A 15,831-nucleotide genomic window follows, 5' to 3' on the forward strand; every position below is an offset into this window, starting at 1 on the left:
AGCTCTCCTCTGGTATTTGCGCAGTCCTTTGTTCTGTGAGTGGGCCTGGCAGTGCCTTAGGTTAGAGCTGTTGTGGGAAATTCTCTCTCTCTCTCTTTCCTCTTTTTTCTGTCTCTAGCTATCCCACAGTTTGTGTTGCTATCTCATGTTAGCTCCCTCAGATTGCCCTCAGGGCATTCAGGCCCGGTCCTTACCCTAAGCAATGCAGCCCAAGCCTCCCTGTTCAGCTCCCGCTTGCTGGTGGCTGACGCGAGCGCCTGGGGTACTTCTCTGCTGGGAGTTGCGGTTAGGCACGTAATCTGTAGGTTTTATTTATTTATATTTTCCCTCCCGGTTTATGTTGCCCTCTGAGATTCCAAAACTCCCCACAGACCCGCCGGTGAGAGGGTTTTGTGGTGTTTGGAAACTTCTCCTCCTTTATGACTCCCTCCCCGGGATGGGTCTCTGTCCCTAACTCTTTTGTCTCTCTTATCTTTTATATTTTGTCTTACCTCCTTTCAAAGACAATGGGCTGCCTTTCTGGGTACCTGGTGTCCACCAGCAGCATCTAGAAGTTGTTTTGTGGTATTTCCTGGGCGTTCAAATGATCTTTTGATGAACTTGTGGGAGAGAAAGTGGTCTCCCCGTCCTATTCCTTCACCATCTTAGGACTGCCCCCGATGTTCTGCTTTCTAAACCCACAGAGACAGCAGTATAGCCTTCTAGACTTACTGAAGTAGCAACAATACCACCATAGCTTACTGTGTTAGTTGCTCAGTCATGTCCAACTGTTTGTGACTCCATGGAGTGTAGCCCGCCAGGCTCCCATGTCCATGGGGATTCTCCAGGTCACAATACTGTAATGCATTTCCATGCCCTCCTCCAGGGTATCTTCCTAATCCAGGAATTGAACCCACGTCTCCTGAATTGCAGGTGGATTTTTCACTGTCTGAGCCAACAGGGAATCTCACCCCCAAACTTTAGTGGAGGGCAACCCACACTGTGGCTCCCTACAGTGGCCTCACCAACGCTTGGGTTCTCTCTCTGGAGGAGTTATGTGGTGCGGGGGTGGGATGTATATTGCACCCTCAGTATTCTGCAAAATGGCCCCATGCCTATCCCTATGGCTCCCTGGGTATTGGCTTTGTCCTTTGAAATCTAGGTGGATGAAGCCCTGCACCACCAGAGCCTATATACTCTTAGGCTGTGGTAGGAGTGGCAGTCCTGATGGTCTCTGAATCACCTTCAGAGTCCTTCTTCCCTTGTTTTGAAGAATAGTGCAGGCTCACTTTCCTCAGTGGACTGGACTTATAGGACCTAAGAAGTTTTCCTCCATGTTTTCCTGTTTCCCTTATTTCCTTTCATCCTAGCTGGAACCATTTCTGCTGGGATAATTCCATCCCCATCCTAGTTTTTGTTGAAATGGTTGATTAAATCCATTGTTCACACCCACAATAATCTCCTTATCAAATGATATGTCTACCACTAGTGCCAGCTAGAGGAACCAGAGATCAAATTGCCAACATACGTTGTATCATCAAAAAAGCAAAAGAGTTCCAAAAAAATATCTACTTTTACTTTATTGGCTACGCCAAAGTCTTTGACTCTGTGTATCACAACAAATTATGGAAAATTCTTAAAGAGATGGGAATACCAGAACACCTGACCTGCCTCCTGAGAAATCTGCATCCAGGTCAAGAAGCAACAGTTAGCAATGGACATGGAACAACAGACTGCTTCCAAATTGAGAAAGGAGTACATCAAGGCTGTATATTGTCACCCGGCTTACTTAACTTACATGCAGAGTACGTCATGAGACATGCTGGGCTGGAGGAAGCACAAATTGAAATCAAGATTGCCGGGAGAAATATCAATAACCTGAGATATGCAGATGACACCACTTTATGACAGAATGTGAAGAAGAACTAAAGGACCTCTTGATGAAAATGATAGAGGAGAGTGAAAGTTCAGTTCAGTCGCTCAGTTGTGTCCAACTCCTTGCGATCCCATCGATTGCAGCACACTAGGCTTCCCTGTCCATCACCAACTCCCAGAGTTTACTCAAACTCATGTCCATTGAGTCACTGATGCCATCCAAACATCTCATCCTCTGTCATCCCCGTCCCTCCCACCTTCAATCTTTCCCAGCATCAGGGTCTTTTCAAATGAGTCAGTTCTTCGCATCAGGTGACCAAAGTATTGGAGACTCAACATTCAGAAAACTAAGATCATGGCATCCAGTCCCATCATTTCAAGGCAAATAGATAGGGAAAAATGGAAACAGTGACAGACTTTATTTTCTTGGGCTCCAAAATCACTGCAGATGGTGATTGCAGCCATGAAATTAAAAGACGTTTGCTCCTTGGAAGAAAAGCTATGACCAACCTAGACTGCATATTAAAAAGCTGAGACATTACTTTGACAACAAGGGTCCATCTAGTCAAAGCTATGGTTTTTCCAGTAGTCATGTATGGATGTGAGAATTGGACTATAAAGAAAGCTGAGCGTCAAAGAACTTATGCTTTAGAACTGTGGTGTTGGAAAAGACTCTTGAGAGTCACTTGGACTGTAAGGACAGTTCATCCTAAAGGAAAGCAGTCCTGAATATTCATTGGAAGGACTGATGCTGAATCTGAAACTCCAATACTTTGGCCACCTGATGTGAAGAACTTACTCATTGGAAAAGACCCTGATGCTGGGAAAGATTGAAGGCAGGAGAAGGGGACAACAGAGGATGAGATCATTGTATGGCATCACCAACTCGATGGACATGAGTTGGAGTAAGCCCCGGGAGTTGGTGATGGACAGGGAGGCCTGGTATGCTGCAGTCCATGGGGTCCCAAAGAGTCAGACACGACTGAGTGACTGAACTGAACTGAACTGCACTGAACCATGTGTATGTGTGCTCAGTTAGTTGCTCAGTGGTGTCGAACTTTTTGTGACCCCATGAACTGTAGCCCTCCAGGCTCCTCTGTTTATTTAATTTTCCAGGCAAGAATATTGGAGTGAGATGCCATTTTCTACCCCATGGAATCTTCCTGACTCAAGGATCAAACCCAGGACTCTTGCATTGACAGGCAGATTCTTTACCACTGCACAACCTGGGAAGTGCAATAGTGCTTTATTCCAAATAAACTTCCTCATTTTTTGTAATATGGACAAATCTTTAAGCTATGGTTACTTTCTGCTTAAAAATTTTACCTTCTCTTCATTTCTTTCCTCTCACATTTTAGTATAAGTAGCCAGGGGAAACCGAACCTCTCTTTTAGCACTTGTTTAGAAATTGCACAAGCCAAATGTTTGGTTTCATTGCTTACAAGTTTTGCCTTTCACAGAACACTAGAAAACAAACAATGTAGCCTAGTATTTGCCTCTTTATAACAAGCATCAACTTTTCTCCATTGTCCAATAACATGTTCCTCATTTTTGTCTGAGACTTCATCAAAACAGACTCTACTATCTATATTCTACCAATATTTCATGCATGATTACTTAGGTATTCTCTAAGAATATTGACTTAGGTATTCTCTAAGAATATTGAAGCTTTCTCTACCCTCTCTCTTCTTTCAGAGTTCTCTCCAGAATCACCTTTAAAATTCTATTCACAGCAATCTAGGCTTTCTATATCATGCACCTCAAAACTTTCCCAGCCTCTGTCCATTATCCAGTTCCAAAGTCACTTCCACATTTTCAGGTATTCATTATAGCAGCACCCTCCAAATCTCAGTATAAATTCCTGTTTGTTTGTTTGTTTGTTTGTTTAGTTCAGGATGCTATAGGAAAATACCATAGACTGGGTGGGCTTATTTATTTCACACAGTTCTGGAGGTTAGAATTCTGAGATCAAAGTCAGCTTCTCATGAGCATTCTCTTCCAGGCTGCAGACTACCAACTTCTCACTGTATCCTCACATGATGGAAATTGGGTGAGAAAGTGCTCTGGAATCTGTTTTCTTTTCCCTCTGTCTTTTTTAAAAAAAGAATTAATTGAAGGATAATTGCTTTACAGAATTTTGTGGTTTTCTGTCAAATATCAACAAGAATCAGCCATCTGTACACCCATGTCCCCTCCCTCCCGAAACCTCCCTCCTATTTCCCTCCCCATCCTACCCTCCTAGATTGTCACAGAGATAAGGATACTAATACCACTCATGATGGCTTCACCTTCATGACCTAATTAACTCCCAAAGAACCCACCTCCTACTACTGTCACATTGGAGGTTAGAATTTCAACATATGAATTTGTGGAGATAGAAAAACATTCAGTTCATTAAAAAGTATAAAGTAATCAAACCTTATATTAATAACAATGATTAAATAGCTAACATTTATTTAGACACTGTGAACACTTGGCATTGATTACCTCACTCCCATTTTACAGATGAGAAATGTTACACTCATAGAGGTGAAGTTACTTGCCAAGATTACATAGCTAATACGTCAAGAAACTACAGTTCAAACTTGGGCTATCTAACCCTCACGATATTAACCTTTAAATAAGCCATGCCCTCAGACCAATATAGATATGCAGAAGCAGAATGAAGTGGCATGAGTAAAGAAATCATCAAATACAAATGTCTGCCTCACTAGTTATACTGCCACATTTATCCAAAATATTAGTCATCAACCTCATAAAAATATTCATTGCAGTGTTATTTATAATCATGAAAAATTAGAAATAAGCCAAATTTCTAACAATAGTTGAACAGCATGTAAAGTATAGCTCCTGTAATAATGAATCTCAAATGCATCCATTACTCATTCATTCAACAAACATGTATTGAGTATCTACTATATGCTAGGTAATCCTCTACATGCTAGGGAAATACAAATGAACAAAACAATGTCCTTGTCCCACACTCCCATGAAGCATTCAAAGATTTTTAAATGATATGAGAAAATGCTTGATGAAATGCTAGGTTAAAATTAGATAAAATTATGTATTTAGTATGAATTAAATTATATCCACACAAAACAGTTCTATGTTGGAATACCTTTAATTTCCTATTTTATACACTTATATATTATTCATACTTACTGCACAAGCATCTAATATAATAATAATACATTTTTATATTTTATTTCTTGGGCTCATACACATAATTATTTCAGTGACATTAGATCATTCATAATAGTTCTGTGCTCTCATCTAGCAAATGCTTTACACTAACTCTTTAACTCAATTGTTACAAAACTTTTTTTAAATGGCCAGACAGCAAATATTTGAGGCTCTGAAAACCATGTAGTCTCTGCAAATACTACTCAATGCTGTTATAATACAAAACCACCCATAGACAATATTTAACTGTGTTTCAGTTAAGTCTGTGGGCCATATTCTCCCCCATGGACTGTAGCCCACCAGGCTCTTATGTCCATGGGATTTTCCAGTATTCTAGTAAGAATACTAGACTAGGTTGCCATTTCCTTCTCCAAGGGATCTTCCTGACCCAGGGATTGAACCTGCATCTCCTATGATGGCAGTCTCCTGCACTGCAGGCAGATTCTTTACAGATTCTTTATCAGGGAAGACTTATACTTTGCTGATACTACTTAACTTCATAACTGACACAAACACAAAGCTCTTTCTATTTCCACTATTCAATTTCCTAATTATAACATCTTTGAGAGATACATATTAACCACATTTTACAGAGGAGAACACTAAGGCAAGTTGTTAAATTCAGTTCCCAAGGGAGATATCAAATCCCCTGTTGCCTGAAAAGTATACATACATAAATGCTAATATTAAACTTTCTAGGGGATTTGTTCCTTAGAAGAACCTTATTCTGAAATATTTTGGAAAATAAACCAAAAAATTAATTTTCATTCTTCACCGAAAAATATCTATTTTCATGTGTTTTGCTCAGTCATATCCAATGTTTTGCGACCCCATGAACTGTAGCCCACCAGGTTCCTCTGTCCATGGCATTTTTCAGGCAAGAATACTGGAATGGTTTACCATTTCCTTCTTCAGAGGATATTCTTGATTCAGGGATCAAACCTGCATCTCCTGCATTGGCAAGTGGATTCTTTACCACTGCGCCATCTGGGAAACCCCATTTTCATGTTTTAGACTTTTTTAAAGAAAAATTCCCCTGCAGACTGAGTCAAAGATCTAAATGGAGGCTTAAGGGATTTTTTTTTAATATATTTTATTTATTTATTTATTTTTGGTTGTGCTAGGTCTTTCTGTGTATGTGCTTTCTCTCATTGTGGTGAGCAGGGGCTATTCTTCATTGTGGTACATGGGCTTCTCATTGTGGGGGTTTCTCTTGTTGTGGTGCACAGGTTCTAGGAGCACAGGCTTCAGTAGGTACAGCACATGGGCTCAGTAGTCGTGGCACATGGCCCTGTTGCTCCAAGGCTTGTGGAATCTTCTGGGACCAGGGATCAAACCCATATTCCCTGCATTGGCAGGCAGATTCTTATCCACTGTACCACCAGGGAAGTCCAAAGGGATATCTTTTGATTGATTTTGTATGAGGAGGAAATAGGACTAGGAGGGAATGTTTCTTTATGTTTCTTGAGCAGTCTCCCAGGAACTTGGGACAACAGGTGACAAAGGCGGGTAAAAGATGCCCAAGTTCTCTATATTCACCAAGGAGGCTGTTTTTTCTCAGACCTGCTTTGAGAGTCACATGGCCACAAACAGCTGAAGACTTACCAATGTTAATCTCGTCATCAGTCAGAGTATCTCCAATGAAATCAAACTGAAAGGACTGCAATGTCTGAGAAAATTTCTGAACAGCAGAGGAATAATCTGCAAAGGAAGGGAAATGGGAGAAATGGTCAACGCTGCAGCCTTTTGCCTGATTTCCTCATCTCTGTTAGGACAGACAGGAGAAAAACAAAGGGAAGTGCTCCCAGCAAGTAGCAAATTGCATTGGAAGATGTTAAAGAAAAGATCAGACCTTCCACGGAAGATTTGAGCAACTAAAATCACACATTAAAGATGAAGTAGGGCAGCTTAGTGAAGTCCTCCATTTAAGTTATTGGACAATGCTTTATCCTCAGTCCCTGTCCTGTGTGACCTGTGAGACCTAAAGCTGCTTAGTTCTACTCTTAAGAGTCTCCTTAAGCTTTTTTGAGTGCCTATTATGAACAATGGACTAGATACTTTCTCAAGTCTACTAAACAAATATTCACAGTCATTTTACAAAGAAAAAAAATAGCTCCAGGCTCCAGAGCTAGCTGGGAGAGCTGGAACTAGAAGCCTAGTGGTCTGTCTGCCTTTCTGGGGCCTTTCCTATGACCACATAAACAACACTTTAACATTTTACACATTAACCAGATGGCAGCTTTGGTGAAGGTACTATCTGGCAGAAACACAAATTTAACTTCCTCACTGAGTATTTACTAAGGGATCTAAAATAAGGAAATAGTTGATGAAAAATTGAGGGTGGTATGTCAGACATATGTATGTGACTTTTGGTCAATGATTTTAAATTTCATTATATAAAGGTTTACTGATGATGTAAAATTAAACACAATTAGCTACCATTATGACAAATTATCCTTATTGACAATTTTAAAATATGACCTTCACCAAGATCTCCAGTCAAACCTCCAACTTTGTTACTCTAAGAGTGGTTCTCAGGCCACCAGTATCATCATCATTTGGGAGCTTAATGGAAATACACATTCCCAGGTAACACCCCAGACTTGCTGAATCAGAAACTGCATTTTTATATAATCCCTAGGGGATTCACATGCTCTTTAGAGTGTGAAGAACACTGCTCTCACCAACTAAAGTAACACATTAAGATCATATTCTAGGAAATATCAAGCTTCTTATAATTTTTGTCCCCCCTTTCCTATTTCTTCTTTGACTCCTTAGTTTCACCATTCCCCAACTTCTTATCTATCAGATATACAAACTACAGAAAGTTTTTGCTTTCACCCTAACAGAAAGAGAGACAATACAAACAACAGTACCTATCCCTTTCAGTGAAAATCTATCATGGTTAGACTATCATGGTTAAACCCAATAAAACATGCTCAAGCATTTGTCTGGAACAGATAAACCTGCAAAGAGTTTTATTATCTTGTCTATGTCCTGTTTTCAGAAGTTCTTATTTTCATTATTTAGAACCTTGATCCTTTGAACACATCAATGGCAGTAATAATAAAAAAAAAAAATACTTCACAGAGATTGGAGACTGCAGACGGGTTACCATGCCTTTTAAAATTTCCACATTTTAGAATCACATTTCCACTTCAAATCTAGGCCACATAAATATGAGAGGAGTATGAATACACTGCCTTCCACATTTCATCAGCAAAGAGAAAACAAAACTGGTTCCATATGTGAAAACCTTTTCTTTGGCCGCTTTGGCCAGCAGCAAAAAAAAAAAAAAAGCAACCCCAGAAGTTCCCATGCACTCTGCTTGACTCTGGGAAATTAAATATAACATTCATTACATTGCTGTTTCACAAATACCAGGATTTCATAAATTGAACTAAGATAAGTACAGTTATAAATGACTTCTCATTTAGAATTATATGAACATTTCAGAAACCACAAATATTATAATTTTCAACATTTACAGTATTTTGTAAGTAAAGGCATGGAGTGAGAAAGGAGTTACATTCATTCCCCTTTTCATTATTTGCATTAACACTCTTCTCCAGATTTCTGGGACTTCAAAACATTACCCTTACATCTGCACAGAGCTTGAAAATGTTTATGAAAGGCTTTGCACAAATACCTTTCATTTACCCTCCCCAAGTATCTAAAGATTGGTATTACCATCCTCACCTTATAAACAAACCCAGAAAATGAGACAATGCAGCAAGTCACATGCACAAAAATACAAACATAAATTAACAGCTCTTCATGAAAACAGTGTCTCATTTATTTGGCCTCTGTACTGAAGGAAGTGCCAGGAAAGACTCATATATTTTAGATAAAAGTGTTGGGAAATTTCCTGGCTACAAAGAATCAACAGATAACCTAGAAAGGCTTGTCATGGAAAGGACATTTATTTTCTCATCGTTCTAAAGTTCACTGTGTCACTGCAAACCATGTAAGCTCACCCTTATATCCTCCCTGATATTTCCCCATCCCCACCCACAAAGCCACTCTCATAATTTTTCAAACTATCTTTGTCAGTTCTCTCTCCATCAACTACTTATTTATTCATGTGTTTTCTATAATGTTTTCCCCTCATCTTTTTCTAATTCATTTAGGAATGTAGTTGAATAGTGCCTATGAGGCAACTGAAGTTTTGTGGGAATGAGGTAGTACATAAATGGGATTGATTAGTTAATAATTAATTCATGTTACACTGATTACAACTTGTTTATCACTATACTTTTCTACAGAATTATACAGAATATCTTCTTTTATATCTAACTTGTTTAAGTCTGCACAATGTCTTGGTAATTTATTAATCAGTAATTCATTCTTTTTGTTGCTAACTCATATCACATTGTATAAATATACCATAGTTCATTCGTTCACCTATTCAGGGACATTTGCAATGTTTCTAGCTTTTCATTATTGTGAATAAAAACTGTTATAAATGCTCATGTAAAAGTCTTTCTGGTTCATATGCTTTCACTTCTCCCAAGGAGCGCACTCTAGGAGCACAGTGAATGCTTAATTGGTAAGTGCCTATTAATTAAACTATACAAGAAAAGATCAAACTGTCTTCAAAAACAACTGTACCATTTTGTATTCCTATTAACAACATATGAGAATTTCAGTTGATCCACATACTTTCCAGCATCTAGTTACTTCTGCATTTTAATTTTAGCTATTCTAATGGGTATATAGTGGTATTTACCAAGTTTTACTTTGCATTTTCCTGATGACTAATGGTGCTGAGTATCTTATCATGTACTTATTGAGCATTTGTCATATTTTTTTCATGAAGGGTCTGTTCAAACTTGTGCCTGTTTTATAATTATGTTTCTTATTTTATTATTGAGCTATAAAATTTCTTTATATATTCTGGATATAAGTTTTTTGTACACACACACACACACACATATATATATCAGATACTATCTAAATTAACTCATGTTTTAACAATCTGAGGGCTGTCTATTGAAGAAAAATGAGTAAATTTTGATTTAAAAAACAAGTGAACTTTTTGGTATATAAAGTTACCCTAATCAAATCACCTTCTTTCCAGCTCTGTAATAACCACTGAAAACCAACAGCCTCATAACTATAGTAGCTATGAAATCAACAGTTTTACAAGCCACTGGAGAAGGCAGAAGGGTGTCAGAGGTTCACAAGGCCCCACTCTCAGAAAATTATCACTATTTGTCCAGTTTGACAGGTATAGAAAGCTCCATTCTTAGAGTTTATCTTTGCTTGGCTTAATCCAAAGTTTATTCTCTGTAAACAATGCTGCCATTGGAGTATTTATCAAAAACAATCATCCGAAATTGTTTAAGACTATGGTGACCTAGGGCAATGTACAAATTGGAGTGATAAAGAGATGGACCAAAACACTTAGTTAAATAAGTGGGGGTGGGGGTAACAGATTAGAGAATGACATGTCCAAAGGGGTCTTTACAAAGATGCAAATTCTTTCTAGAAATCTAGAAAGACACATTTATGCAAAGAAAAATATGCACACTCTGGGTTGTGTGTTTGCCCATGAAAGAATTCTCTTTCTCTTCTGCCTGAATTTGAGGCCCTATATAAGCAGGAAGAGAGTGGTAAGGCAGAGTTGTAAATTTACTGGCTGAATATTTAAGAAATGCCTCAACACATACAGAAAGCCCTTCAGCAAAGCCTGGAGACTTACAGGTTCAAATTATTTCATAAATTCACTGCCTAAACATTAGCTAAACATTAAGCTAACCTATCAAAGGCTTCAATGGCTTTGCACAACAAAAACTACAGACTTTAAGATAGAATTAGTCTAGGAGTTCAAAACACAAACAAACAACAACAGTCACTTACAACAAACCCTGGGGATTGGGATATGATCTAACTTTCAGAGTTGTCACACTATATTACTTTAAATGTATCCTTTCCAACACAAAATTTAGACACACAGAGAACACTGACCTGTACTTAAGGAAAATAATGTTATCAAGAGAAATTATCTATGAGGAAGCCCAGACATTGGACTTACTAAAAATAAAGAATTTAAATTAGCTATTTTAAATATATTCAAAGAATTAAAGGAAACCATCCCTAAATACTTAAAGGAAAGAATGAGAATGATGTGTCAGCAAACAGACAATATCAATAGAGAGTTGGAGATAATTTTATAAGAACTAATTACAATTTCTGTACCTAAAAAGTACAATAACTGAAATAAAAATTTTACTACAAAGGCTCAAGATTTGAGCTGAAGAGTCAATGAACTTGAAGACAGGTCAAGTGAGATAACCCAGTTTATGGAAACTGGGGGAAGGAAAAGAAAATGAAGAAAAATCAGCAAAGCCTCGGAGACCTGTGTAACACCAACCAGCATGACACTACATACATAGTATGAATCCCAGCAGAGGAGAGAGAGAAAGGGAGAGAAAGAACATTTGCCACATTTGATGAAAAATATTAATCTGTACTCCCAACAAGCTCACCACATTTGAAGGAAGATGAATTCAAAGATATACACATCTAGAAACATCACAGCCAAACTACTGAAAGAGGAAGAAAGGGAAGTTTAAAAAGAATCAAGAAAAAATGACTTATCATGCACAAGAAAGAGCCTCCATAAGACTAAGAGCTGACTTTTCATCAAAAATTATGAAGGCTCCCAAAGAGTGAAGTGACATAATCAAAGTTCTGGGGGGAAAAAAACTATCAAAAAATATTCTATATCTACCAGAATTAACCTTCAAAAATTAAGAGAAAATTAAGATATTCCCAAAGTAACAAATACTGAAAGAATCTATTGCAAGCAAAAGAGCCTTACAATAAATGTTAATGGGAGTCTTCCAGGTGAAAATCAAAGAACACTAAACAGTAATTTGATCCATATGAAGCAATAAATGGCACCAGGAAAGGAAATATATGAAAATAAAGAAGACAGAGTAAATGCATTTTGTCTGTAACTGTTGTCTTTTTGTGTATGAATCAAAATAAAACTGTGTATAGCAATAATTATAAAACAATGTTGAAGTAATTACAATGTATAAATTGCAATTTATATGAAAATACTAGTACAAAAGAAAAAGAAGATAACATAGCTATTTTGGAGAAAAGTTTTTATAGAATAAAGAATTAGTATTTATCAATACTACATTGTTAAGATAGCAATTGTATATCCCAGGACAACCCATAAGTAAACAGCTGAAAATATATAGTATAATAAACAACAAACTAACTAAAATAGTGTACTAGGAATTTTTTTTTCCACAAAAAAAGACAATAGTGAAAGAATAGAAGAATAAGAAACGTATAGCAAAAATAAGTAGCAAATGGAAGATGTAAATCCCACCTTGTCAATATTAAATTAAACATGAATGTAGTAAAAATTCCAAATTCAGGAAGTGGTAAAATGGATTTATAAATTAAAAATACAGTGATCCAGAATTTATGGGATGCAGCAGAAGCACTGCTAAGAGGGAAGTTTATAACAATACAAGCTCACGTCAGGAAACAAGAAAAATCTCAAATAAACAATCTAAAGTTACACCTAAAGGAATAAGAAAAAAAGAACAAACAAATCTCAGAGCTAGGAGAAGGAACAAAATCATGAAAAAATTAGAGCAGACATAAATGAAACAAAGACTGCATTTACTTTTCAATTTGGATAAAACTCAAGAAGCTAAGTTTCATGAAGACTAACAAAGCCACATTTGACATTTTGATGAATCAGACCCTGCCAGTCTTAATCACTCCACTAAGTAATTCCTTGGTCTTGCAGCTGCAGCCTTGAAACCCATGCAATTGAAATAACTGATTAAGCCCAAAGAAAAAAATCACTACATACACTTACCTTTCTAAATTCCTTGCAAACTGTCAAAATATTATTGCATCATTGAGTGGCAGGATATGGAAGAAACCAATTTATGAGAATGAATGAATATAGAAGAAACCAATTTACGAGAAGCTATACCAAGTTGTAGCCAACACATATTAAAGTAACCTCCAGGCATATTGTTCATAGCAGGTATAAAGCCATTGAACTGAAGGCTCAGAATTTTCCACCAGCATAATTTTTCTGAGATTCTTTCTATGTGAATGCAGCTTGTTCCTTCCAGTTGTGATGGAGGTCAGATTTATCCTTGGGATGCAAGGATAGTTCAAAATATGCAAATTAATAAATATGATACACCATGTTAAAAAAAAAGATAAATATCATATGATCATTTCAACACCTGCATAAAAAAGCATTGAACAAAACTCAAGAGAATTCAATGATTTAAAGCTCTCAACAAACTAGGTATAGAAAGAAATTAACTCAACATAATAAAGGCCATATAGGAAAGCCCCACAGCAAACATCCTCAATGCAGAAAACCTGAAAGCTTTTTATCTAAGATCTGGAAAAAAATAAAGATGCTAACTCTTACCATTTCTATTCAAAATAGTACTGAAAGTCTGAAGTGAGCAATTAGGCAAGAAAAAAATTCATAGCATCCAAAGCAGAAAGGAAGTAGAAGAATTGTCTCTGCAGATGACACTATCTTATGTGCTGATAACCAAGTTTTAGAACTAAAAACTAATTCAGTGAAGTTGCAGGATAGAAAATAAACATAAATAATCAACATATCAACTGAATTTCTCTAGACTAACAAGGAACTACCTGTAAAGGGATTTAAGAAAACAATCTCCTTTAACTGTCACAGTTAACGAGTGACAGGATACTGTACAGAGAAAATCGTAAAGATGCTGCCAGAAAACTACTAGGACACATCAGTGCATTCAGTCATGTTATGGGATATAAAATTAATATACAGAAATCTGTTGCATTCCTATACATTAACAATGAAAGATCAGAAAAAGAAACTAAGATAATTAGCCTCCAACTAATAAAAATAAATGGAAAAAAAAGAAACTAAGGAAACCATCCCATTTACCATCACATCAAAGAGAATAAAATACTTAGAAATAAACGTACCTAAGGAGGCAAGAGACCTATATTTGGAAAACTATATGACACTGATGAAAGAAATTGAATACAACACAAACAGAAAGATGTACCAGATTCTTGGATTGGAAGAATCAATAATGTTAAAATGACTATACTCACCAAGAAAATCTACAGATTCAATGCAATTCCTATCAGAACAAATAGCATTTTTACAGAGATAGAATAAATAATTTAAATTTGTATGGAAACACAAAAGACCCTGAATAGCCACACAATTCTTAAGAAAAAAGAATAGAGCTGGAGGAATCATGAACCCTGACTTCAGACTATACTACAAAGCTACAATAATCAAAACATTATGGTACCGAAGATGAAGGACGCAAGAATATAAAATGGAGAAAAGACAGTCTCTTCAATAAGTGGCACTGGGAAAATTGGACAGTTACATGTAAGAATGAAATTAGAACATTCTGTAACATCATACACAAAAATAAACTCAAAACGTATTAAATAACTAAATGTAAGGCTGGACATTGTAAAACTCTTAGAGGGAAACATAGGCAGAACACTCCTTGACATAAATTACAGCAAGATCTTTTTTGACCCACCTCCTAGAGTAATGAAAATAAAAACAAAAATAAACAATTGGGACATAATTAAACTTAAAAGCTTTTGCACAGGAAAGGAAATCATAAACAAAACAAAAACACAAGCCTCAGAATGAGAGAAAATATTTGAAAATTATATGACTGATGAAGGATTACTATTCAACCTATATAAACAGTTCATATAGTTCATGTGAACTATAAACAGTTCATAGAATTCAACATCAGAAAAATCCCACAAAATTGAAGTTAAAAATGGACAGAAGAATTAAACAGATATTTTTCCAAATGGGAAATGCAGATGACCAACATACACTTGCAAAGGTGTTGAACATCACTGATTGTCAGGGAAATGCAAATAAAAACCACAATGAGATATCATCTCACACCTGTCAGAATGGCTATCATCAGAAAGAGCACAAATAACAAATATTGGTAAGCATGTGGTGAACAGGGAATCCTTATATATTGTTGATAGAAATGTAAATTGGTATGCAGCCTCTGTGGGAAACAGTACGGAGGTTTCTCAAAAATATAAAAATAGAACTACCATATGACCCAGCAATTTGACTTCTGGGTGTAAATTTAAAAAAATTAAAAAAAAAAAAGCAATTTGAAATGATACATGCACCCTAATGTTCATAGCAGCATTATCTGCAATTTCCAGAATATGGAAGCAACCAAAGTGTCCACAAACAGATGAATGGATAAAGAAGATGTGGCATGTAGATATAGATGGTGATAGAGATTAAATGGAATGCTATTCAACCATAAAAAAGAACAAAATTTTGCTATTTGCAGTAACATGGATGGAATTGGAGGACATTGTGCTAAGTGAGGGCTTCCCAGGTGGCACAGTGGTAAAGAATCCTCCTGTCAATGAAGGAGATGCAGGAGATGCCAGGTTTGATCAATTTGTAGGGAAGATTCCCTGGAGGAGGATATAGCAACCCACTCCAGTATTTTTGCTGGGAGAATTCAATGGACAGATTAGCCCAGCAGGCTATAGTCCATGGGGTCACAAACAGTCAGACATGACTGAGCAGCTGAGCATGCTTGCTAAGTGAAATAAGTTAGACAGAGAAGAAAAATACTGTATGATACTATGTATATGTGGAATCAACAAAATACAAAAAAAAAAAAAACAAAAAACCTCTACTTAATATAACAAAAAAAGCAGACACAGATATAGAGAACAAACTAGTGGTTATCAGTGGGGAGAGGGAAGTGGGAGGGGCAA

General features: G+C 36.8%; 1 protein-coding gene across 1 annotated transcript in view; it reads right to left on the minus strand.

Moving 5' to 3' along the window:
• LOC122435578 (oligophrenin-1-like) overlaps positions 1-15,831 on the minus strand; it is a 189,687-nt gene that overhangs the window by 156,459 nt on the left and 17,397 nt on the right. Inside the window, exon 2 of the mRNA XM_043459754.1 lies at positions 6,643-6,738. Within this exon, the coding sequence (XP_043315689.1) occupies positions 6,643-6,738 (96 nt within the window). The remainder of the gene's footprint in view (positions 1-6,642; positions 6,739-15,831) is intronic.

This window comes from Cervus canadensis, chromosome X (assembly GCF_019320065.1).
Source record: "Cervus canadensis isolate Bull #8, Minnesota chromosome X, ASM1932006v1, whole genome shotgun sequence".
In the NCBI taxonomy this organism is placed as follows: Eukaryota; Metazoa; Chordata; class Mammalia; order Artiodactyla; family Cervidae; genus Cervus; species Cervus canadensis.